The sequence below is a fragment of the Tachysurus fulvidraco genome, chromosome 17 (assembly GCF_022655615.1).
Source record: "Tachysurus fulvidraco isolate hzauxx_2018 chromosome 17, HZAU_PFXX_2.0, whole genome shotgun sequence".
In the NCBI taxonomy this organism is placed as follows: domain Eukaryota; kingdom Metazoa; phylum Chordata; class Actinopteri; order Siluriformes; family Bagridae; genus Tachysurus; species Tachysurus fulvidraco.
The window spans coordinates 15,109,556-15,136,791 of NC_062534.1; the positions used below are offsets into that span (position 1 = coordinate 15,109,556).

The window sequence follows — 27,236 nt, forward strand, 5'->3', positions numbered from 1 at the left end:
TCACCACGAGAAACAGGCAGGGGTGGGGGTACAGGTTTATTGTTGTCAAAGAAATGGTGCTTTAAACCTCTACTCTTCTCTAATTTAACCATCTCTTCTTTTGAATTTCATGCCATTTCAGTTACCTCTCCTATCAACCTTGTTATCATTGTTGTCTACCGCCCTCCTGGTCCCCTAGGAAACTTCCTGGAAGAAATGGACTCACTGCTTAGTGCTTTCCCTTCTGATAGCTCCCCCCTGACAGTGCTTGGTGACTTCAACCTCCCCTCTGACAAGCTACATTCTTCTTCCCTCCTGTCTCTTCTCGACTCTTTCTCCCTCACACTCAACAGTTACATCCCCACACACAAAGGAGGCAATGTCCTGGACCTGGTTTTCACCCGTCCTTCTCCAGCTACAGATGTGACTGCTACCCCACTCCATGTCTCTGATCATCACCTGGTATCCTTCACCATCACTCTACCTATCTTACCTAAAACTACCTCTCACCCCCTCGCTCTTACGCGCCGCAACCTTCACTCTGTCTCACTTTCATCTGTAGCTTCTGGCACTCTTTCTTCCCTTCCTGATGCTAAGTCTTTTTCCTCACTACCCTTAGACTCAGCCACAGATACTTTCCTCTCATCTCTTTCCTCAACTATGGACTCCCTCTGCCCTATGTTCACTAAACCCAAGAAAACTTCTTCTTCTGCTCCTTGGCTTTCAGATGTGCTGCGCAACAATCGAAGAGAGCTTAGATCATCAGAGAGAAAGTGGAAGAAATCACAACTTGATGCAGATCTTGATTTTTACAGAACACTTCTTGTCAAGTTCTCCTCAGATGTGACTTCTGCCAAGACTTCCTTCTACAAGGAAAAGCTTGAAGCTTCCTCACATGACCCTTGGAAATTCCACAACATCATCTCTTCTCTGCTCAACCCCCCGGCTCCACCTTCTTCATCCTCCCTGACTGCAGAAGACTTTGCTTCTTTCTACCAGGAGAAGATTGAGGAAATCTGCCGGACCTTCACTTCAGCCCCGACTGCACTTACATCTCAGAGTATGGATTCCCCTACACCTTCGTTGTCACATTTTTCAACTGTGGCAGCAGAAGAGATTTTACAACTCATCCAGTCCTGCAATCCTACCACCTGCCCACTGGATCCACTCCCTACCACTATGCTCCAGACCATCTCACAAGACCTCTTGCCCTTCATTTCCACTATCGTCAATAGATCCATAGCATCTGGTCAGGTACCAACTACTTTCAAGAGAGCAAGGGTTATTCCCATCCTAAAGAAACCTGCTCTGGATCCATCAGACATCAGTAACTACAGACCGGTATCACTTCTCTCATTTCTTTCAAAAATTCTTGAACGCATTGTCTATAATCAACTGTCTGTCTATCTCTCACAGAACAACCTCCAAGATCCCAAACAGTCTGGCTTTAAAGCAGCTCACTCTACAGAGACAGCCCTTTTGGATGTCTCTGAGAAGCTACATACTGCTAGATCAGCCAAACTATCATCCGTCCTTATCCTCCTTGACCTTTCAGCAGCGTTTGATACGGTCAACCACAAGACTCTCTTATCCTCCCTCAAGAGTCTTGGGATTTGCGGATCAGCTTGGGAATGGTTTGCCTCCTACCTGGAAGGACGCTCATATCAAGTAACATGGAGGGGAGTGACATCTGCTCCACGCAGACTCTCCACTGGCGTCCCACAGGGCTCAGTACTTGGTCCTCTTCTTTTCTCCTTGTATACTCACTCTCTTGGTGAAGTTATTTCATCACATGGGTTCTCTTACCACTGCTATGCTGACGATACACAACTTATCTTCTCTTTCCCACCCTCAGATGCCACAGCTTCTGACCGGATCTCAGCATGTCTGGCAGAAATTTCATCATGGATGAAAGCTCAATCCTAGCAAAACTGAACTGCTGTTCATCCCAGGTGATTCATCCCCAGGTCACGATCTTGCTATATCCTTGCACAACGATCTGATCTCGCCTTCAGCCACAGCTCGCAACCTTGGGGTAACCATGGACAATCAACTGTCCTTTTCCTCTCATGTTGCAAATGTGACTCGCTCATGTCGGTTTCTTCTCTACAACATTAGAAGGATTCGGCCATTTTTGTCCACACAGACTGCCCAGGTACTTGTTCAGTCTCTTGTCATTTCTAGACTGGATTACTGCAATGCACTGCTGGCAGGTCTACCTATGAACGCAATCCGTCCTCTGCAAATGATCCAAAATGCAGCTGCCCGGCTTGTTTTCAACCTGCCAAAGTTCTCGCATACCACCCCGCTGCTGCGATCCCTCCACTGGCTTCCGGTAGCTGCACGCATCCGGTTCAAAACACTGATGCTGGCCTACAAAGCCAAAAATGGACCAGCCCCATCTTACCTCAAAGCCCTCATCATTCCTCGCACTGCACCCCGTAACCTCCGATCTACCAGCACTGCTCGACTGGTTCCACCATCTCTCAGGGTAAGAGGCAAGTATACTACAAGACTCTTCTCTGTACTGGCACCAAGGTGGTGGAATGAACTTCCCCTAGAGGTCCGGACAGCCGAGTCACTGGCTATTTTCAAGCGGCGGTTGAAGACCTACTTATTCAGGAAGCACTTCAACTAGCACTTCTTTCCTTATCCTTTGCATTTAAAAAAAAAAAAAAAAAAAAAAAAAAAAAAAAAAACCTTGACACTTTTTCATTGTAACTTTGAACAAATGTTTTAAACTCATGGTATCTTAAGTATGTAACCTAGTGAACCAGCATTAATGTATTCAGTGTTAGAGATTTAAGCACTTATGTACGTCGCTCTGGATAAGGGCGTCTGCCAAATGCTGTAAATGTAAATGTAAATGTAAATGTAAAGAAACTCATACAGTTTTGGAACAAATTGAGGGTGAGGAAATAACACAATATACAGTGCCTTTCGAAAGTATTCGGCCCCCTTGAACTTTGTGACCTTTTGCCACATTTCAGGCTTCAAACATAAAGATATAAAACTGTATTTTTTTGTGAATAATCAACAACAAGTGGGACACAATCATGAAGTGGAATGAAATGTATTGGATATTTCTAACTTTTTTAACAAATCAAAAACTGAAAAATTGGGCATGCAAAATTAATAAAATTATTAAATATTATTAAATACTAAAAACGTTCTGTTTTTCAAAAAATACAATGAATTCTTGAAATTTCAATGTGGTCTTTGATAAAATGGACCCAACTTTATATTGTACATGCAGTATTATATATACTGTGTAGATTGACTGCTGTAACAAAATGAGCATAAAGGTACACCATATGTTGAAAATTATTAGGACTTATTAGGATTATTATGACCCCATACACAACCCTTCCACAAAATGTTAGCACACAAGTGTCTAGAATGCCTGTGGTTGCTTTAGCATTATGATTTCTTTTCACGCTATGGGGTCAAACCCATATATCTTTCAGTGTGACAACACCCCTGTGCACAAAGCATAGTCTATAGAGCCATGGTTTGCCAAGGCTGATGTTGATAAAAATTTGCTGTATAGCAGCAAATCGGGGATCATCATCATAAAAAATTACATAGTTTTAAAACAGGATGTTCAACTGTAGTAGATAAACTGTGTCAGTAAGTTAATTCTGGACTGGTCAGTTTTAAAAAAAATTATGACAGATGATGACAAATTTGGGTCAAAAAGACCATGTAAATTAATCCTGTTCATTTAAACTATGCTTAACACCAATGTTGCTCAGGGCATGTTTGGTATTCTGCTGTGTGTGACATCCTCACACATACCAAAGCCACCTGGGCTGCTCAGGTCACTCCCCATTCAGCTAATAGTTTATTCAGATTGCAAGCTCCTTCCAAATGGTGGAGCTTAGGTGGCTTAGTGGGTAGCACGTTTGCCTCACACCTCAAGGGTCGGGGTTCGATTCCCGCCTCCGCCTTGTGTGTGCGGAGTTTGCATGTTCTCCCCGTGCCTCGGGGGTTTCCTCCGGGTACTCCGGTTTCCTCCCCCGGTCCAAAGACATGCATGGTAGGTTGATTGGCATCTCTGGAAAATTGTCCATAGTGTGTGAGTGTATGTGCCCTGCGATGGGTTGGCACTCCGACCAGGGTGTATCCTGCCTTGATGCCCGATGACGCCTGAGATAGGCACAGGCTCCCAGTGACCCGAGGTAGCTCGGATAAAGCGGTAGAAAATGAATGAAATTCTTTCCATATTTTATACAAATTTACAGATCACAATTAGCTAAAGAGCTCTTTGTTTCATGTGCGTCAAACATGAGTACACCTTTCATAGAAAGTAATTCCATATGTGCTTTCACTAGTAGTAGTTTGAAAGGAGAATCCAATGCTTGCAGTTTCACCATTTCAAAAAGTAAATGGTTATGTGTTGCATAAATGTCCAGGGATAAATGTGAATAATGTTGATTAGAGTAATGAAATGTTAAACACATTCCAACAGACCCCGGGCAAGTAAATATTAAAAGCTTTTGCTTATGAGTCAAATCCCTGAGCTAACAAAATAATTTCTTACTAGTCTCTGACATGGAAATGTAATATTCCAGTAAAAGCTATATGATTTATACATAATGTATAATTGAATGCTGAACTATTACATTTATCATAATAACTAAAATGTTATTGTTTGGAATCAGTTACAGGAGTCAGATACTTAAGTGCATTAAATATTCGAGTCATTACTCCCCATCTGCCGCCCCTCGCCCTTTCATACCACCAGAGGGCACTATTTCTCATAGTTCGTTTGTTGTTTTACTGATTTCCTGTGCAAACCATATCCTTTAAGTCTAGAAAAGGCCACCTTCACCTGACTGGTCCATGGCTACAGTGCCCATATACAGCTATCAGTGATGTGTTTGGACACCTTTCTATCATCTATAACGTTACTTTGGAATCAGACCAGATGGGCTACCCTTCAGTCCTTACATGCATTTAATGAGCATTGGGTGCACATGACCCTGCTGCCAGATCCGTTGTTTTATTTTGTTGCACTACCTTCGGTACATTTTAATAACTGCAAAGCAGGAAAACTTATAAGACTCGCAGTTTTAGAGGTGCCCTCATTTGGCCATCACAATCTGATCAATATAACTAAGATCCTTACACTTAGCATTTCTCCAGCATCTATCACATCAACATTCAGAACTGACTGTTCACTTGCTGCCTAATCTGACCTACATTCACACGCAAGCTCACACACTACAGACAATTTAGAGATACCAATCAGCCCAAAAAATAGGTCTTTGGTCTGGTGGAGGAACCTGGAGTACCCAGGGGAAACCACCAAAGCATCGGAGGAACGTGCAAACTCTGTGCACACAGGACAATGTGGAAAACAAACCCAAAACTTGAAACTGTAAGGTATATGTGCTAACAACAAAGTCACCATAATGCACCCCCCACAATTAATAATTTGTTTTATTAATTTTTTTTAAATTTATTTCCCCAACAATAACTTTTGTGCAGTGTTTCTCTTGTGCCAATAGATGGTGCAATAAAGCAGATATAAAGGTGAATGGGGCCACTACTAACAGGCCTAATAAACTATATACATAGACTTAAATCGTAATCATAATAATATATTCTGTAGCCATTACATATGTAACACATTACATATTACTTTCTTATGCCAGAATATATACAGAAGAATAATACAAACATTCAAAGCAGCAGATGAAAAGGAAGAAGAAGACAAGAAGAAGAAGGAAGTAAACCACAGACTACTTTCATAATAAGCTTTGTGTTTACTTATGGGATATGCAATTAATTGCCATGCAGTTGACAAGTTGGCATAGCTGTTATTAAGGTTGTGCGTGTGGGTAACCAGCTAGCATGTTCACAGCCCGAGAACAGCAAACCAAACCAAAAGGCAAGGAACAGGCCACTGCTTTTCCTTTCTACCTAGACACAGATGCATCCTCACATACACACACTTAGGGGTCAGATCATATTTCACTTGCATCTGTCAGTATCTCTGATATGCAAAAACAGAATTAGATTGTACAGAACAACGAACCTTCCATTATACTCACTAAGGAATGCAGTTTTTTTTTTTTACAAAGGATTTGTACAATCAAAATATACCTATCTAAAAATACCTCCAGCATATGAATTATGTCTAGAAAAATCTTATTAGTAATCAAGCCATCAAGACATCACAGATTTCAGTCACAGCTGTAAAAGCTCAACGACTGTTAGCCGGTTTCTCTTTCATTAAGATGTGAAACTCCAGCAGGAAACAAGATGGCAGCTTAAAATGTGTTCCAGTTTCAAACACGACAATGATACTGAAGCATCTCCTAATAACCATCAGAAACTCTTTTCCATTTTACTAAGATTGCAATTCCACAGATGTCTTTCTACTTATCCTGTGTCTTAAGCCTTTCTTCATTCCCGTCCTTGTCCTTACATTTGCAAACATTCCCAAATTTAAGGGAAATTAACGTTAAGTCGTGCATATCAACTATCAACTTTGTTTCCCAGGTTTGCAACAATATGGTGTGAGATGTGCTCTCTGTGTATATCATTAAAGTCCAATGAGAATTATTTCAAAACGTTCTTATATATATATATATATATATATATATATATATATATATATATATATATATATATATATATATATATATACGTGTGTATATATATATATATACACACACACACGTATATATATATATACACACACGTATATATATATATATATAAGAACATTGTTGCACGTCCAACAATTTGGAGTGAAAGCTGTTGCTGCAGTAAAGGGAAAATAACATTTAATAAGCACCTGTGGGCCTAATGGTCTGGTGTCCACATACTTTTGGTCGTATAGTATATCTAAATCTAACGGACATTTCAAGCATAATGTCTAATAATACATGAGCATGTAATATAACTCGAATTCAGAAACAGTGATTTTTTTTTGTATATTTATTATCAAGAAATTCTTATTTTACACAACATTGTCTTTGCATATAATTAGATATTCACTGATCCACAGGATTGAGAAACCTATAAATGTGTATAGAGACACATTTGGTTAGATGAACACACTTCCATGTATAGTCACACACAAGGGCTGTAAAATAAGTTTTTGCCACCTGTTTAATTTTCTGCATTTGCACACTGGATTTGATTTGTTTTGTTTGATATCTTAGCACCACTTAATGTCATTTTTGATGTGCTGCCAAAATTTACAATAAATGATTGTAATGAGGATGATAAGAGACTTCGGCATAAAGGTTTAAGATAATGTGGTTCATCTGGCTATCTATCAGAGGTCTGCTAGTAATATTGTTGGGCAGTAAGTAGTAAAGCTGAGTGCCTGTCTTACAAAAAACATCCACAAATTTACAGAATACAATCAATATGTGAAAAGATCCTTATATGTTCTTGTGATGTGGTTATTAAGGTGCTGGGTGCAGTTTGGTTCGCCCAGAAGCACTTAGATGGTTTACGAGATGTGGAAAAGTGTGACTTATAAAAAATATGAATAAAGTCTTCTCCTGATCAGCATCAATGAATTTTTATGGAGAAACTAAAACCTACAAGTGCAGTGAACACTGTGTCCTGATATGAAGAAAAAAACATAACCCCGACAGGTAATTATTCATTTGTATTATCCACAAATAAATGTAAAAATATATAAAGTATAAAACACATTTGATGATGACCTAGACCTAAACTAGTGACCTGAGCTGAGGCATGCTAATATAGAGGAAAATGCACAGGATTTCTCTTAAGCATAGAAAATCCTTACAGGAATCATTGATTTTGCAGTTACTGCTGGTGAAGTTGGGAGTAACAGATGTTGAGGATGGATACTATTACTTTTTTTCCAGACAGGCCTGTGTGAGCTGCAAAATCTACACATTTGCTTTTAAGGTTGTAGCAGGTGAGGATGTGATTTGGCACAGGCTTTCAGGGGGGAAAGGGAGAAGGGGGTAACAGTTGATGCAGGACACCTGAACCTTGCTTTCTGTGGTGTGTGTGTGTGTGTGTGTGTGTGTTTTCTGTGCTTGAATTCATATGCACAGAGAGATCAGTGGATCACAAGCACATGTAAATGGCTAAAGGGGGGGTGAGTGTGACCCAGCATACTGTGGACATGTGCTTCTCATGTTCCCGGTCTAGTTGTTCCCAAAAACTCTTATGAGGTTATGGAAAACAAGCACACGGCTGGACCGACTGACTCCAGCTGCATCTCCACTGTCTGGAATAGTGTATAGTGAATACCAATCTGTACTCACAATTAAAAAAGTCAAACCTGTCTACTCAGGTTTGATACAAAACAAGGAACTGCATAACTACAGTACTTGGAGGTGAAGGTGGGGTGTATTCACAGAGATGTGCACATATCATACTGTATAGTGCAGCTCAAAACTAAATATAAGGTCCAAACCACATCCCTATTTGCTACAACTTTTAGGGCTTGATTCTTGAAACACTATATTCTGATTTTAGAATCTACTCTCAAAGACGCAAAAATGCAGAAAACGACTTCAGGGGGCAAATGCTTTTTCACAGCACTGATAATTAAATTTGTTTATATGTACATTTATATGTACACGCATACAGTAGAAAGCAAAAATATCAATGTATTTAAAAAAAAAATAAAAAATAAAATAAGTGCCATTTTGTCATTCAGAAAAACATCCATGAATCAAAATTGATTATACAGGGCAAAAATGTAAATAATCCACCTTTTAAAAATCCCTTAAGACACAACAATATATTAGACAATGTCAGATTTTTGAGATACAAAAAGGTTACCTTTAAAAGTGCTTTCTTTGATGGATAAGAGACACAAACTAACAAATCCTTTCAGAGAAGTGTGTATCCACACTCATGGTGCTATAGAGACAGAAAGAAGGCCACAGATAATCTCATTCAGTGCTTTTTTACTATAAGGTGCTAAAGCGAATGCCTCTGATTAGACATTATGACTCTCCTGTATATACACATCTGAAACGAGTTGGAAACAATGCCAATGTTGCTGTCACTGTACTAGAGCGCTCCCTGAAATAAAAACCTGGACCTGCACTGAATCCTGCATTTGCCCTGCATCATGTCTTATCTCATTCATGGCTTAGATGAACTATTTAGCGAGCCAGACATCACCATCATCATCATCATCATCATCACCATCAGTTTTGCTAGCTGTGAGATCATCAATAGGAGGCCACAGAGTGTTGCTTAGATTCTTTGATCCGTGTTAAATTTCAGTACAGCCTCCAATGAAGCCAGGATCAAGAAAAGGCAAGGGGTTTCAGTTACTGAGGTGGTTTTCCTTAGTAACTCTTGACAGATTTCGATACGTCTGAGGTTTTCATGATGACACTGGCGCGATTTTCATGGACAGGAGGTTTGCTGGAAGCTGCTGGGGGTTGTGATGGAGAGTGAGGTGTGGTCAAGAGGCTCCATGGTCCCCCGGTGTTATAGGGGCCATGAAAGGCAGTGGATGTGGTGTCCTGGACAGCTGTAATCCTGAAGTTGGGCTTAGCGATGAAAGTGGACATGCTGGGTAAAGATGTCCGCATCGTGGAGGTGTCCAAGGCTGGCTTTGCCTCTACATGATTATTCCATACAAGTGCTCGCATATGCTGTAGAAGAGAAAATAATGCAGGTTGATAACAAATCCAGAAAACCTACTGTTTTTGTGACCTTATTGATCCATGATCCATTCATCCATCCACTCACCAGGTATTATCTATACATAAATAAATCAATGTACATCTTTGATCAAATACTATACAGTTGAGTCCAAATTGCTATTTTCCTCATCTCAGTAGATCTGTTATTTTGATAAATGTAACAGCATAAATACTCTGGTCTGTTTCTCTCTGATATGCCCCAACAATAAATCACCAAGCCACTGAGAAAACCATTATACAATTGTACAATAGCTTTGTTCCTTTGCAGCACTTAAATCATTTTAACAATGGCCCATATGGTAAACAAACCATATTTGTTGGTGATAAAAATGTAACAAATTCAGTCCTCAATTCTTAGCACAATTACCAATCACGAAAGTATACACTCCATATATATTAAACGCTTGTTAAAGTTGAGATTTTACTTTGTACACTTTTTGCCACGTTGGAGCTCTGCATGATTCATCTAAGCAATGGAATGTAGAGAAACCCACACTACCGCCTGTCCATCCTTACACACCCACACACTCTCGCACACACATGCAGAGATATACAAACATTCATTCACACATAAATACATACAGCCTCTACATGCATGCGCTTTTGCACACAACCTCTTCAGTGACAGTTACTCTGTTTTGTCCACACATATATAGTCATCGTGATTTTTCAGTACAGCATACTAAATGACAAACTGCCCAGTTGACTGGGCTTCCATTAAAACTTGCAAATGTTGCAAGGAACAAAATACAACTCCGAGTCCACTCGAACTTTTCCGCTATTAATCACAGCTCCAGTTGTTTTCGCTGTAAATATTATTTCCACCATGTCACTATCTCCACACTGCAGCTAACTGCAAACGTAAATCTGCTTCCTGAATGCTTGTAAATCATCCCTGAAATGACTAAGTTTAAGCTGATAACTCCTATTCAGCTTCACTCCATTGGCTAGTGTGTGTCTGTACCACAAAAGGGGAATTACACTTTTTTTTATACAGTAAAAGTGATACTTGACACAAAATAACATGCAACCTGAGGCTGTAGTTTTGAAACCCTACATCTGCCAAATGTACACTCAATCTAGAAATCTGAATCATGTTCCTTTCCAAAGTTTAAACACTCTAAGCTCCATTTCCACATTTACACTAGTCAATAGAAGGGTTAACGGTTACAGTTTTCATGTATGTTTTGGCTTAAATATATGGTACCTACAAAGTACCATTAATTAATAAATGAAGCAATAAACTGGATGTTAGTTTTTTCAACACCAGTTCTTGGACGTTTTTAAACCTGCTATAACAACGTCACACTACGTCTTTTTTTTTCCCCCCTACTTTACTTTTCAGCTTTGCATGACAGGAACTGAAAATACAGGTTAAGCCATAGCCTTAACACACTGCTCTTCACAGAGACTCCAGAAACTCCACTGTGTGGTCTAACTTCCTAAACACAATAAAGGGAAGTGTGTAAATATACATCCCTATTAATGAGAAATACACTTACAACTCAGCCAATTTAACATTAATGCTTATATTATATTATTAGAATCATTAGAGCTAATTAGAAACAGCTGCAAGTATAATAACAAAATAGCACAGGCTGGCAAAACCGAGGCCTAAAATATGCTACAATGGCTGATTTGACTTTTTTGGACAGATCCTGGATCAGATCCTATGAGTCATGCCAGTGTTTTTCACTGATGCAAACACGTGCCTGCAAGCATTACAGGAAGCAGACATCAGGGAGGGAGCAGATTATGGGCAATGCTCTGACGTCATGTTAAAGAGGCAGTGCTACATTTACTGAGTTGCAAAAACTATTCCCATCAGTCTGATTCATTTTTATTGGATTGATGCCACTACTACGGACTCACTAAGCTTTGTATTTTGAAATACTAGTCTTGCACATACCTCTTTGGAGTCCTCTTCGCTTTGCACGCTGTCAGTGTCGCTCTCTGTACACAAAAAGTAAGAGAAGAGAGAAAAGTAGAGAGAATAGGCACTGATTACTCAGGGTTTTCCTGAAAGACAGGTTGCACTACAGTACAACAAAAGCACTTCCGTGTCTTCTGACACATAAAGGGCTTCAAATTTTCCACACTGGTTAGGGAGATAAGCTTAGTCATGTTCAGTTGAAAATTAGCCAATATGATCCTTCACAAAATCACTCTCACTGCTAAAACAGATATAAACACATCCCCGATATAATAAGGCTTTTTGTGAAAGTTAAATCGGTTGTAAATTAATCATCATTGATTAGATCATTTAAATTTAAATCTAATGATCAATCAATCTTTATGTAGGTAACATAAAAAGGCAGATTTATGTAAACCCCGTATGAAGGTTTAATAAAGTAAATAAGGAAACATTTTTGCATGTTTTGTGTTGTCGGTTAAGGTGTGTTTGGCACATAGAACGTCTGTAGGCGTGGCATGAAGCAGATAAAAAAACCTGTTTGAAGTAGTTATAAACACTGTAGCCACAGAGCATCTGAATAAGCAGCTCAGCGCACAAGCCCCACCTTCTAACCTTTGCGGGTTTCTGAGCTGAGAAATTCATTGGAAATACACACCTGTATGGTTGTTGAGTTTAGCTTTATCACCACCATCTCTCCCTAATTAATCCAATAATATCTCTGTGTATGAAGCAATGATGTTATTACGCTGCTACAGCAGTGAAAGAGCTCCACCGACATAAGTGATATGGTGAGTGTAGATTACAAATTAACTCTGTTATGCCAAGGGTCGCTAGCAATAAGCAAAGGACCGGTGACCTTGGTTAGAGTACAGTCAGGTAGAAGTTAACTCTTATAGCTGTTAAATAAAGATGCAGAGCAGAGCAGGGAGTAGAATAAGGATGAATCTCTAAGGAATATGAAATTTCATAATAGAGTTTGTATTCTTTATTTTAAACAATAAAAAAAGGTTCATTCGGTCACCTAAATAAACACTAATTTGGCCTCCTCTACTCATAAATGTACTATTATTATCTGTGTGCTTGTTATTATAATAATAATAATAATAATAATAATAATAATAATAATAATAATAATAATAATAATTTATTCATAATAAACATATGCCACTAAAATAGTGGTAGTTGCTCATTCCTAAAAAGTCCAAGAATATGAACCAAATAAATAGGAGAAACATAAAACACAAGAGTCACAATTTAAATTAGCTTATGATTACTGAGTACTTTTCAGATCTTCTTGCTTTACTCCAGCAGTAGACAATAACAGAGACTAATCAACACAAAGAGAAAGTGTGTGAAACCTCCGTATGAAGACATTGGAGAGATCTGAAGGGGGTAGGAGTGGGTGGAGCTCACGGCCTGCTCCTCGTTCTCTGTCACCACTTCAATGGTCTGACACACGTCCGGGATTATCAGATGGTCTTCGGAAGGACTGCGACTCCCAGCTTCTGTGGAAGAGAAACAAGGAAGAGAGAGTAAATATGAAGAACATGCAAGGGGGAACTAATGATGCACATGTGCGCATGTTTGTATTTATGTATATGGGGGGGTGAGGCGACCATCTTGGAGGAAGTGACACAGACACTGACACAGACACCCTCGTTCCAGATATAAAACAGTTAATGGAAGGATGGCCGAATAGCATGGATAATTAAATTGGCATTTCCTTGTAAATAGTGTGGTGAAGGCAAACAGGCATAGAGTCTGCTCTAATGATTCGGCTTTCTCTATCTCATGGACTCTGACCCTGTAGGCCTATCTGATGGGAAGCTGAGCTGTACTGGAAAACATTAATCAAAACAGAAGTTATAAATATATTACTAAAGACATAAAAATGTAGGCCTGGATTCTTTGATGCTCAAAAGAAACAGATTTTAACCAGATTTGCAAAACACTCCCTTTATGCAAATTTCAGACTTTGTTCAAATCAAGGTTTAAAGCAAAGGTGTAAAATGGATGAATGTCCTTGTGTAAAAAAAAACGGGGGGAAAAAAAGGATGGAAAAAAAAGCATAGAATAATGCTTTTGGATTTTCATCGGCTTGGGAACCTTGTACCAGAAGAGTGAGTCACAAAACTGAAAACAAGTCTAAAATAACACATTATGGTTTGGAGCAGCAATAAAGTGGTCAGTCATGTTGTTTAGCCCCACTTTTTATTTATAACAAAGTCTATCAGAAATTAGTTGTGAATGTCCCAGTTAAATGAAATAAAACCTTGCATTAGATAATTGAGCCTTGAATGATAAAAGAGTTCATGGACTAGGAGGTTCTTCCAGTAAAAAGCACAGTGGAGATCAAACTGAAATATATTTCTAAATATAGCAGAAAAATGCTAAGTGATGTACTGTGTAGGTATACATTTGTGTGTGTGTGTGTGTGTGTGTGTGTGTGTGTGTGTGTGTGTATGTTTAGGGGTTTGATTTGTTTACCTCTTTCTGTGACAGTGTGATCTGCTTCCTGTTTGACTGTTCGTGCTCCTGCAGCTCCTGCAGTCCTTGTGGAGCCATTGGTACTCTCCCAGGCAGAGGAAACAGTGCACTGCTGCTCCTCCTGCCACACACACACACACACACACACACACACACACACACACACACACACACACACACACACACACACATTCAAAGTTCAGTCAGACACAAAAAAATGTATCAACAGTAATACTATAAGAGAATTTTATATCATATATATCAAAAAGTAATATATTGTATATCAGATTCAGATTACGAACAAAACCCCCCTTTTTGAGGGATCCTTGGGTACTATAGCTATACTATTGGATACTAAGTATTAAATGGAGGCAATATGACAGGATCTATAATCATGTTTGTGTCATTTACAAAAAATCTGTTGCATTAGTATTTTTCATTGCAGTTACTAATGTAATGGACAAAATCAGTTACAAATTTATTAGAACGTTTGATGGATGAATTTTCACATCTGCTTGTTCACATGAAAATTCTCTACATAATTCTGCAACTGCTTACTGCATCAGTAAATGGCAGGAACTTACCTTTACTTTTATGTCTTTATCTGGTCTCTTCTTACCTATTAAACAACAAAATCTATTCTGTTTATACCATCATTTTATTTCTTGCATCAAACATAATATGGTAAGGAAACACTATTTGAAAAAGGACAGATTATTTATTTGCACTATAGGCTCTATGAATGTGCACTTGTGTTGAAGCCTGGGACAGATACTAACCTCTCTTTGACTGTCTTTCTGTTGCCGACAGCATCTTGTAAACCCTAAAGGCATTTGTTCCTTTTTTGATGCTTTTATCTTTCACCTCCTCAATATCAGGCAGGGAGTTCATAGCACAGCGAAAGTTTGCCTTCCATGTTTTGGGGTCAGGCTTGTCCACCTCGGGTTGGTATTTGCCTAAATAATAAAGAATGTTGAGCACACAATAACAAACGCAATACATTATTAATATGGACAAGATACTGGTTGATGTTTAAATCTTTTAAACCATGAGTGAGTATGTTATCAGTCAGTGATAAAAGTGATTGTGTTTTTAGCAAGACTATATGAATACTTGCCTGTGTGTATGGCCCAGTTTCGAAACAGAGGTGCATCTTTCTCCACATCCCAGCCATGCCGTGCAGCATGCATCCACGGAATCTGAAAGATTTTCTTTTCCTACAAGTGTGGCCATTAAAAAAAAAAACACATTGCAAATGTTATGATATGGTATGTTTGTGTGTGTATGTGTGTGTGTGTGTCTGCCTTTCTGTCTGTGCTCATGTGAAGGTGTACTCAGCAAATATCTGATGAGTTCAAGGTAAACAAACATTGACATGCATGAATTTATTACAGATGCATGTATCAGGATGTAAATCAAATCGAAAGGACATTTACAGAGAAAACTGACAGGTTCCTCTTGCATAATTGCACTGGGTTGTGTAGCAATAAGATTGTTGGATAAATTCATGTCATAATACACTTTTTTGAGATGTAACTTTTGAGCACAGCCAGTTTTGCACAATAGGTTCAGGATTTGAACTTACAATCTCACGACAATAAGAGAAGACAATATGATAAATATTTTTATATGTACATTGTCTTTTAGGCAAACTGACTGTTAGCAGTTTGATTGCTAATGTTCTATAAAATCGTCTACAAAGTATACAAATACTTGATGCATGAAATAATAAATAAATGCTAGATTTTTATAATAAAGAATGGATTCCTTCTGTTCAGCTAGATATTTAATTTAAGGTGTTCTATTTAAAAAAACCTAATGAATTAAAAACAATAATTTAAATTAAGTATCATTCAATTGTTTTTAATGATGCTTCTTCTTGTCTGCTTGAGATTTCTTAGCAAACTTATATATTGTACATATTGAGTCTCAAAAATATGATAATTTTTTAACCCCATTGCTCAGCATTATTTATTAAGAATGATGAAAATGTATTTTCCTATTTTTTCAAGGAATACAATATCCTATTCTATTAGTAGTACCTACCCTATTAACCCATTTAAGTCCTGGTATTTTACACGAGTTTATCTGTTCCTCCAGCCATGGTCGCATACGCATCCTCTCCACGGGCATAGTGGACTATGGAAAGAGAGAGAGAGAGAGAGAGAGAGAGAGAGAGAGTTATCTGGATTGTGCAATCCTTAGACAGTTCCTGTCATCTACACTTCTGCAGCAGGCTTACATTTTTTTAGTTCTGTGCAGGAAACAAAGCCAGGAAAAAGTCAGAAAAAAAAATCAGAATAGTAGATTACTGCACTTATCCAAATGGTTTATTGGAAAACAACTGTCTGAATGGTCTAAGTTTCCTAACTTGTGCAATGCACTCATGTATCTTGAAACACTGAAACACAGTAACACAAACATGTAAAGTTGATATTTATCTAGTGAGTATCTCAAAATCACAGGATGCCATAGGCTATTCATGCTTTGTTTTTCATGCAAATTACATAGCCTGTCGTGCTTTTCGTGAAGTTATTCTAAAATAAGATATGGTGCAAAATGAAAAATAGAAGTTGCATAGAAGTTGTCCTTTTATATCCATCTTAAAATAAATATCTGACATGACCAAAAGGCTATACTTGACTGGGACTATTTTCGGTTTTTTCTTCATTTGAATATTAAGGGTAAGCCCTGTACTGCACAGACCTGCTGAATCCCAGTGATCTCTTTAACAGAAGTGAATCTCATATCTGAAGGGGCCAAACGTTTGGAAGTAAAACTTCAAAAATCAACAGATGTATTTTTTCCAAGCAAATAAAAACGGTAATATCATTACCAGCAATAGCACAGCACTATTGTACAACCTGTCCTTGTGCTCACATTTTATATGATGCAAAAGATTTAGCTCCAGTGGCATATAACTCTATATGCCGTGTTGGTTGTTGACACATAAATAGCTTGAAAGAAAACCATCTGTAAAACTGCTTGCCTGTCATGTAATTTGCATATAACTCAATATTAACTTCTTCAAAACTCATGACTGATGTTTAGTGCTCATCCTCCATCTCAGTGCTCATCCTCCAACTCCAAAGCAGCCCACTCAGTATATCAATATATTGTTTATTTTGATAAATATCTATACGTAAATATAACGTTCTGCCTATTATTTCTTAGTGAATGTTCATACTCATTTATCACACAGTATTCTGTAAACACTATACAATACAATACCACTGAGCTCTCTTTACGTTTCTGGTTGCGCTTCTTAATCTGTGTACACATCCATAAATGTGAACCGTTGTGGTGTTTTATTTTTCATTTTATTTATTACTCCAGAAACAGTTCATTTTACATGGCATAATGTGAGGTTTTTGTCCTGCTCACCACATCTAGCCATTTTCCTCACAAAGTTCTAGCTAATTAGTATATTTGTAGGAAACGATGGACAAAAAAATACCAATCGTGAAAAAGTGAACTGAATTTTCTCATCTCAGACTTTCCGAAATTAGCTGTAAAAGTTGTGAAATGTCATGCACAGATAGAGAGAACGTTCATATTCAAACAGATCACTAGACCAGACCAAGGCTCAGTACTGAGAGATCATAAATACATGTAAGGTACATGTTACCTGCTGTCATATAAACGGTCAACTTAGAGAGAGAGAGAGAGAGAGAGAGAGAGAGAGAGAGAGAGAGAGAGAGAGAGAGAGTGTAAAAACAAACAACAAAACAAACAGACAAACCAGCATATCCAATACTACACCACAGACAAGCCGACTTGTTCAGCAAATAGCTTAAAATGCTATTGTGACTTACAGTATCATCGCTTAGCAGCATTCTCACAGCAGTAATTAAAATAGAGAGGTTTTAACACAACACTCTCTCTCTCTCTCGCTCGCTCTCTCTCTCTCTATAACGCCTCAGTTTGCTCTGACCATGAACTGTCAAACTGCCCCCCAAGTGCAAGTTCACCGTCCACCAATCCCTTTTAGAGCGTCAAGTCATTTCAAAAGTGAAAATAACCCTATTCCCAGATCCCGCTGGATGAAAACACTCCAGCACTTTCGATTCTTTGCGTGTCCACAGCGGCGCGCGGTGAAGCTACACGACGCTAACGCACTGAATAATCGGCCCCATAAATAAGAAACGCGGAAATGGTTTTACCTGCAATTCGAGATTAAATCCGACTCGGAACAAGTCCGCAAATGTGGCCGCAAATGCAGAAGGACTGTTTTTTAATTCGTGTCGAGAGAAAAAACGAAAATTGTAAGCAAATTTTGAGTCCAGAACGAAAGCAAAACAAGTTTAGGAAACGGTGCTTCGTGGAAATCCCCTCCCGAGCTGTGTGTGTGTGTGTGTGTGTGTGTGTGTGTGTGTGTGTGTGTGTGTGTGTGTGTGTGTGTGTGTGTGTGTGTGTGTGTGTGTGTGTGTGTGTGTGTGTGTGTGTGTGTGTGTGTGTGTGTGTGTGTGTGGTTAAAGCGCGAGAGGGCGCTGAGCTGTGAGTCGGGGCGCGCGCCTCATTTTCATTTTCACTTCCCCGCTTTTCAGTAGAACCTTAAAGTGAAATCAACCGGAATAGAAACTAGTGCAAAATGACTAATAACGTCAAAATAAACTTTAAAACCGTCATTAAGAACTGTCACTAAATAAAAACTGTTGTTTGAAAGAAAAAAGGCCGTTCTTACCTGCCATCTGTATTTTTGGCATCAGTCTAAACTAGCACAGACTTGCAGGGACATGATCTGGTAATAAGTCATTTATTATTATTATTATTATTATTATTATTATTATTATTATTATTATTGTTATTATTATTATTATTGTTGTTGTTATTGTTATTGTTATTATTATTATTATTATTATTATTATTATTATTATTATTATTATTATTATTGAGCCCCATGGTTTGTCCTCAGGTCCTCACTATCTTGCACTCTTTTTGGCAAAAGTTAATAATACATGGATTTGACCTTTAATTCCCTTACATTTGCTATCTTCCCAGCCATATTCATGAAACAACTTCACCTAGGTTGCTATTCTTAGTATTGTCAAATAGGCTTAATTATTGAGACCTACTAGTTAGGGATCAAACATGTATTTTTATTTAAAAAACCAACCACAAATATACAAGCTAATCAACTTATTAAATCAATTTTGTCACATAAAGAAATTCATACATTTATATTTCTTTTAGAAGCTCCAACTATTAGAAGCTCCATTTAGGCAGTGGAATAGACACACTGAGAGAAACGGATAATAATGTGAATCTCAGTTATGTTGTACCAGTTCTGCTTTCTATTCTGCATTAAAAAAAGAAAAAGAATATGTGTGTGTGTGTGTGTGTGTGTGTGTGTGTGTGTGTGTGTGTGTGTGTGTGTGTGTGTGCGTGCGTGCTGTGTGGTACAATGTGGTTGTTTAAAGAATAAGTAACCTGATTATGAAATTTGGCTATGAAAGTGGAAATGAAAAAAAAAATAATAATAATTACTGTGCAATAAACATGTTGTTCTATGATGTAACATGATGTTATACTCCCACATTTTAGTAAACTAATGATTAAAATAGGTTAAACAGTATAGTAGAGGCAGTGTCATAATTTAAAAAGTCAAGGTTTCAAAAGGCAAATATAATAAATTGGAAAATTACTGGAAATGTGAGATGTGGGAAGTAAGTGGAGAATAAAAGACACAATTTGATCAGAAAATATTAAGGATAACGGATTAAGACATTTGTTTACATATTTCTCTTAATGCATGACTTGCATTGGGGGAAAATGCTGCTGTCCAACATATCAACAAAAAGCTAATCATTAACACCACATCATATAAGCACTTTTATCAGTGGAATAGACACACTGATAACGGATAACGGATAAACGGATAATGATGTGATGAATGTGAAATGCATCTATATCTCAGTTATGTTGTACTGTACCAGTTCTGTTTTCTATTCCGCATATACCGCTGTGCTGTGTAACCTGATTATGAAATTTGGCTATGAAAGTGGAAATGAAAATAAAATAAATAATAATAATTACTGTGCAATACACAATTGCATGCATTTGAATATTAATGTTTGACGTGGGAAGTGAGTGGAGAATAAAATGCACAATTTGATCAGAAACCATTAAGAATAAAGGATTAAGACATTTGTTTACATATTTCTCTTAATACATGGCTTGCATTGGAGGAAAATGCTGCTATCCAACATATCAACAAAAAGCTAATCATTAACACCAGATCATATACGCACTTTAATCTCTGCCACAGTCAGTCCAGTGTATTCATGTAAAGGTTTATATTTATTAAAACAAAGCTTTGTTATTTAGTCCTATATGCCTGTATTGACAATGTGAACATCCCTGTTATTAAAGTATGACATGTTACATGGTGCAGGATATGAGTTAACACATACTGATTATAAATGTACTTGACAATGTAAACTATTACTACATTATGTTGCTTCAGACTGTTGTGCAGTGTGCCATTAAACCATATTACTCTACAACCGAACTCCTAAATGAGATTTTTTTATTCATTTTATGTCAAATGATCACTTTGGAAAATACAGCTCTTTGGTCAGCATGGACACAATGCATGGTATTTGTTTCTTGTCACTGTACCCAGGAATGGAGGAGCAGGACTGGAACTCCAACGCCACCTTGCGGTTGACACGTGTCATGAGTTGCATAATCTCCAGATCACGGCCATACTTAGTCAGCATTTCACATAGACTGGATATGAACCAAGAGCCATTGGCTGTGTTTCTCCAAGCATAATAACCTGTAGGGGGAGTATAAGAATTAACACACACCACAAAGACCTGAATGCATAAACCAGTTAAACAAATCCAAGGATATAAGTGATGTTCACATTCACATTAAAGTGTGCTAGAACACGAAACAGAAATAGTGAACCGTAATAGTGACTTAAAACATTACAAAACCCCTAACACTCCTGGCTTTTTATAATTTTATGCACCTACTGTGAGTTCTTCCTGCATCTTAGTCTGGCATGCAATCACCAAATAAATTGAGAAAATAAAATAACACACTTGTCACTTCATTCCTTGTTAACATTCACTTAAACAGATCACATGACCATGCCCCCCCCCCCCCAGGCTTTCCCTAGCTTTTGTGTGGTTCCAACCTGTTACTCTTGTTCTGACTTTGCTATGTGTATCTCGTGACATTTGTTACAGTCATTTTTCACAGGACCGGTTATTTGCACCAGCCTTCTTAATTAGTTGGAAACAAACGTAAGAAAAGATGAAAATTAATCAGATCCAAAAGTTGTAGAACAATGTAGGTTGTTCATTTATCCTTCCACTACTGAAATCTGTGCTGTACATTACAAGATTTGTGAGTTCCATCAGACTAACATGAAGCTCCATACATAGGAGTATAAAACCGTGTCTTACCTGGAGCAGTAGAGTACGCGTACAAGAAGTCTGCTTCGACAGGAATCCTTTGTGTGCCTTCTGACTCACTAACACTGTCAGTCTCAATGCCAGGATCCAAATCGTTTCCACGACAAGCCTGAAAAAATAACAATAATGTACAGATGTGGACAAATTTTTTCCTGTGAATACAGTTGTATAAAGTTTATTGCCTATGGGACTGGATCCAATCACCCTGGATGTGGCCAGAAGTGGAAAATTGACTCTAGATTGAACAGAATGATAATGCAAGAAAACCTTAAGAGCAAAAGAAAACTTTAAAAGAGATACAAGCTGAACTCCAAGAGCAGTTGGAGTTCAACAGTGTCTGATAAGACCATTCATTGCTTTTTGAGTCACAGTGGGCTCACTTTAAGAAGGCCGTCAGATCAGCTCCATGTCTGTATCCACTGTGTTTAATATAAAATGGTGATGAAATAAATAAATTTGAATGCCAATTCATGTAATCACTTTCAAGTTATTTCATATAAAATTGTGGGTTCTTTTCCCTCTTTTTTTCAGGGAAAGGAACCAACAAATTTGTCTACATCTGTATACTGCCAGTGTTACACTATAAGAAGGTTTTTAAATTGTAAAATTTGTCTCCTAATAACCAAAATGACACAAGGCGACACCCTGAGGAAAGATTTGTTGCATTGCAAACTCATCAATCTGCTAATCAAACACCTGTGACAAATAATAGGGAATTAATCAAATGGTTCTTTTATTTAACTTTACTATTCTACATTAAAAATGTAGAATCAACCTGCTTTGTGGAGACAAACAAATAAACAACCAACAAATTCATTTAGTTTTTCATTCATTCATCTTCAGTAAGCCCTTTATTCTGGTCAGGGTTTCTATGGATCCGCAGTGCATTCCAGGAGCACTGGGCAGAAACAGAAACACTGTTCAAAATATGCCACTTTCAGTTATCGCTTACATTAGATGATTTTCTTTTAATGAATCTTGTGCATAGAATTGACAACAAATCACTTCAAGCATGTGTCAAGCATGTGTTACGCTCAAAAAGGATGCCATGAGGTAACAGCCATCCATCAATTATCTGTACTCCTGCCAAAACATTGGGGTAGGTGCAGTGCCAAATTGCCTCTAGATCTGAATCACATCTAAATATTTTAATATGTGTGTTAAAAATATTGAATGAATATTTTAAAAATATTTAATGAATTATTATACTTTTGCTGTAATACCAGAATGAGGTAAGGCCCTATATCTTGGTAAAATAAAAAAAATTCTATCATCTTCAAATCTAATTATTACATACAGTATTTGTGTATTGTCATATATTCTTTTAAATTCAGACCTGAATGATGAAGAGTTTAGGTTTGCCAACTAGAGAGAGACACTGATCTCCTCTGAAGAATCTGGCCAGATCCTTCAGCTGCACGGATCCATCTGTGCCGTAGATCACACCTTCATCCCCATGACTTAACATCACACACACAAACATGGCTGACTTGCTGTGGTCCTCTTGGGATACTTAAACAAAGAAAACAAATATTACAATTAATGGTCATAAACAATGAGGAACTAATGGAATGATAAATGTTCTAAAACCAATGGTTAGTCTTAAGACATTCAAGACAATATCAGTCCATAAACCTGATTTTAAAAGCTGTTTCATCTGTGAAACACTTTGGTCATTTTGGATCACAGTTTTGAAGCCCAGATCATGGAAAGTTTTCATTATGTTTGCAGCATCAACATCAGTTCCGTTGCGCTCTGCCATGCCTACAAAGAAAAAGAGTTATAAAGAAAATTATGTCAGACACTACTCATATGCAGCAAATAAGAAACTTATATTGCCTATTTCAAGTTTTTACCTGTCTGTTTGGCAAAATTCTTGTTGTTGATGATGAGACATTTCCCAATGTTGGGGAAGTCCATACGGTATGCATCTGAATAATCTGGTGTTTTGCCTGTAGCATGTGTAGTTACGGCTTGAGGAGTCACCCTAAAGGAAGTAAATGTGAAATTAAAACATGAAAGAAGAAGAGTAGAGTGAATCAGATTAGATTTGTATGTCCAAAATTTCATATTTCGATTTGTTTTTTTTCCTTTACTTTGATCACTAACATCTAACAAAATCTACAGCTGACTAAATTGGCAAAATGCTCATGCGTTTATATATATACATTCATTCATTTTCTACCGCCTATCCGAACTTCTCGGGTCACGGGGAGCCTGTGCCTATCTCAGGTGTCATCGGGCATCAAGGCAGGATACACCCTGGACGGAGTGCCAACCCATCGCAGGGCACACACACACTCTCATTCACTCACACACTACGGACAATTTTCCGGAGATGCCAGTCAACCTACCATGCATGTCTTTGGCCCGGGGGAGGAAACCGGAGTACCCGGAGGAAACCCCCTAGGCACGGGGAGAACATGCAAACTCCACACACACAAGGTGGTGGTGGGAATCGAAACCCCAACCCCGGAGGTGTGAGGAAAACATGCTAACCACTAAGCCACCGTGCCCCCTATATATATATGTTATATATATATATTATATATTATATTTACAGTATATATTTGTTTAATAAAACAAGTAACTAAGAACTAAATTAGGTTTAAGTTTAAGATAAATTATAGAACTAAGTTTATATTTTTTATAAGATCAATTATTTCCCATATAAAATATGTGTTAAACAAAAACTAAAACTAAAATGATCTAATAATCAATGTATAAAATCATGCTGAATTACAAAATGACAGGGTACAGCCTCAATACTTTGACACTTAGACCATTTGATCATTAGGAGAGTAGAACTGAAATAGTGTGGTAGTTGTGGTAAATGTTTTACGTTTTGGACTCCATCTTCTTGGCATCCACGTGGTCTCCTCCATCTTCTCTCCCACCATTCTTCATGTCTGACATGGCCACTAGAAGAGCATTAGACATTCAAAAGATACTAGTTATTGCAGTATTGTGAGATTAGATATTGTTTCTGTGCAAAAGACACAACAACGCCGGAGCTTAACTCTGTCCATTTACATTTCTGTCATTTAGCAGACATCCTTATCCAGAGTGACCTAAAATTTAATTAAATTTTATAGAACTGAGCAATTAAGGGTTAAGGGCCTTTCTCAGGGGCCCAGCAGTGGCAGCTTGGTGGAGCTGGGATTTGAACTCACAACCATCCTATCAGTAGTCCAACATCTTACATCTTACACAATAATATATTTATTAATACTGACCTATACATGAGAATAATTGTGCTGATTGTCTTAATCACAACCCTGTATCATGCTTTGCTACCTATAAAATGTCCCTAAGGATATTTTTAAATACTGATTATTTAATATAGTTTTTGAATACTGAATTGAGGTAGTTTCATCTAATTGAGGTAGTTTCATCTTATAAATATTTAGGATTTTTAATTAATTTAATTAAATCTTTTGAGCTTCATGTACAGAATCTAGTAAAAAAGTTGAAATTGAAGCTAAGTTTTTTTTCTTTAGGAACAAATCTTCTTTTACTTTTTCTGCTAGAAAAAGGCTATTTGATGCCACATTTCTCTCTATTATTGATTATGGTGATCTGTTGTATATGAATGCCCCATCAAAGTGTCTTCAGATGTTGGATGCTGTGTTTCATGGAGCTTTAATGGTTATTTCAAATTGCAGACCTCTCACGCATCATTGTACACTTTACTCCAAAGTGACTTTGCCTTCTCTGTCAAATTGCCGGCTTACTCACCTTTATATTTTTATATATAAGGGTATTATAGGCAGGCTGCCAGGCTACATATCCGAATTTCTTTCTTTTGTACAGAGTACTTATGGTTTACGGTCCCAGAAAATGATTTCATTAAATGTTCCTCAAGCTAGGACAGAGTTGTTTAAAAAGGCTTTTATGTTTTTTGCACCTTCAACTTGGAATGAACTACATAAATCACTAAAGCTACAGTGTCTAATTTCCTTAAATGATATTAAACATTATGTTAAATCTATTGAACATGAGTCCATTCATACTTACAAATGTTTTAATTAATGGCACTTTTATTTAAACTGAAATGCACTTGAGTTGTCTTTTGGATTTTTGTTTGTTTTGTGATTGTATGATTTAATTTGTTCTGCTATTTTGGCCAGGTCTCTCTTGAAAAAGAGATTCTATATCTGAATGAGACTAATCTGGTTAAATAAAGGTTAATAATAAAATAATAATTAAGTAGCATAATGTTTAAAATGTCTCTTCATCTGTACAGTATTTCCTCTTACAGGACTAACAGCTATCACTTTCTTTTCAGTTTCAATGCTGATCTGCTGTAAGTCAAAGTCAACCATGAGTCAAAGTTCAGTTCAAATTTTAGATACAGTTTCTGTATCTAAAAAAAAAGTTAGGTCATTAGGTCATGTTAGTCATGATAGGGTTATTCATGTAAAACATTTTATTACACTATGTTACATATCCAAATAGTCCAAACATTTACTTATTAGTAACAGCAATGACACTTTGATTAGTTTCTCATTATGACCAGGAGAGATTTAAAAGTTACTGAGAACAAAACTCACTTAATGACTAACACATCACAGCTTTCATAAAAATAGAAATAAATCAACTTACAAGACTTTGTCCTGAGATGAGAAGTGAAAGGATAACGCAAATTTACCGGCGTATTTCCCAACTAGAGCTGTAGGAAACACCACACCTTCTGCCCTAAGCCTCAACTTAAAAACTTTGTAGCCACGCCCACTCGTGAACATTTGGCCACGCCCATACGGCTTTTCAGTAGAACCTTAAAGTGAAATAACCGGAATAGAAACTCAGTACAAAATGACTAATAACGTCAAAATAGACTTTAAAACCGTCATTAAGAACTGTCACTAAATAAAAACTGTTGTTTGAAAGAAAAAAAAGGCCGTTCTTACCTGCCATCTATATTTTTGGCATCAGCCTAAATGATCTGGTAATAAGTCATTTATTATTGTTATTGTTGTTATTATTATTATTGTTGTTATTATTATCATTATTATTGTTATTATTATTAATATTATTATTGTTGTTGTTGTTATTCGTAGCCACGCCCACTACGACCGACGTGCACTGCTTCACGCTGGCACGCATACGTGACAAATACAATGACATAAAATCCCTATAGGAGACTGAGTAAAAAAGTATTAAAACCCCCCCAATAATTACATGAACAGACTTTTTAGGTGGTCCCCTTGCCACAAAAGCTCCGCCCAAAATTAAATGATCAGCACCAACATTTATTACATTATCATTTATTATTTATTGGTTACTCACTAAAATGTTATATGTATTGATGTATTCTTACTTTATGCTATTATGATATATTATAATAGTATTCGCAGTAATAAAGTGTATTTCTGTTATTGTTGTGAAACAAAAAATGTGTAAACCAAGAAGAATTAAGACAAAATAAGAAGTATAAAATAAATGGATAAAAAATTGGATTTAAAAATGTAAAAATTATTAAAAAAATTTTAATGCTGGACATTATACTAAATAGAAGCAAAGCCCGAGAGGCTTAGAAAGAAACAGAGGCTGAAGATCACAAATATCGAGGGCTTGTGCATTAAAAAGACGAGAATGTCTTGACAACAACGGGAGAATTTAATTATTCAGAAAGTCTGTTATTAGAGAACAGATTACTTCCTCATTGTATTACATGCATGTGCTTTAAGGCTACACAGAAAGCCAAAAAAAAATAAAATTCCATGTTTTATTAGACCGTGCACTCTTTGCTGA

At 37.3% G+C, this 27,236-nt stretch overlaps 2 protein-coding genes across 4 annotated transcripts; both read right to left on the reverse strand.

Moving 5' to 3' along the window:
• Window positions 1-6,912: 6,912 nt before the first annotated feature.
• On the reverse strand, window positions 6,913-18,462 carry irf2 (interferon regulatory factor 2). Of its 2 annotated transcripts, none has more exons than XM_027135722.2 (9): window positions 18,219-18,462; window positions 16,102-16,194; window positions 15,173-15,272; window positions 14,835-15,011; window positions 14,640-14,674; window positions 14,056-14,176; window positions 12,927-13,073; window positions 11,563-11,606; window positions 6,913-9,602 (listed from the first exon to the last, which is right to left on the reverse strand). In XM_027135722.2, the coding sequence occupies exons 2-9, from the start codon at window positions 16,186-16,188 to the stop codon at window positions 9,291-9,293; spliced, it is 1,023 nt and encodes a 340-aa protein (XP_026991523.1). In that variant the 5' UTR covers window positions 16,189-16,194; window positions 18,219-18,462; the 3' UTR covers window positions 6,913-9,290. The 2 variants fall into 2 exon arrangements, with proteins under 2 accessions (XP_026991523.1, XP_026991522.1); XM_027135721.2 differs by lacking the exon at window positions 18,219-18,462 and adding an exon at window positions 17,871-18,154.
• casp3b (caspase 3, apoptosis-related cysteine peptidase b) lies at window positions 16,101-26,240 on the reverse strand. Of its 2 annotated transcripts, XM_047802116.1 has the most exons (9): window positions 26,088-26,240; window positions 24,325-24,403; window positions 23,339-23,469; window positions 23,118-23,246; window positions 22,819-22,994; window positions 21,474-21,591; window positions 18,219-20,836; window positions 17,684-17,705; window positions 16,101-16,194 (listed from the first exon to the last, which is right to left on the reverse strand). In XM_047802116.1, exons 2-7 carry the CDS (start codon window positions 24,396-24,398, stop codon window positions 20,607-20,609), a joined length of 858 nt encoding a protein of 285 aa, XP_047658072.1. In that variant the 5' UTR covers window positions 24,399-24,403; window positions 26,088-26,240; the 3' UTR covers window positions 16,101-16,194; window positions 17,684-17,705; window positions 18,219-20,606. The 2 variants fall into 2 exon arrangements, with proteins under 2 accessions (XP_047658072.1, XP_026991353.1); XM_027135552.2 differs by lacking the exon at window positions 17,684-17,705.
• Between the last annotated feature and the right edge of the window lie 996 nt (window positions 26,241-27,236).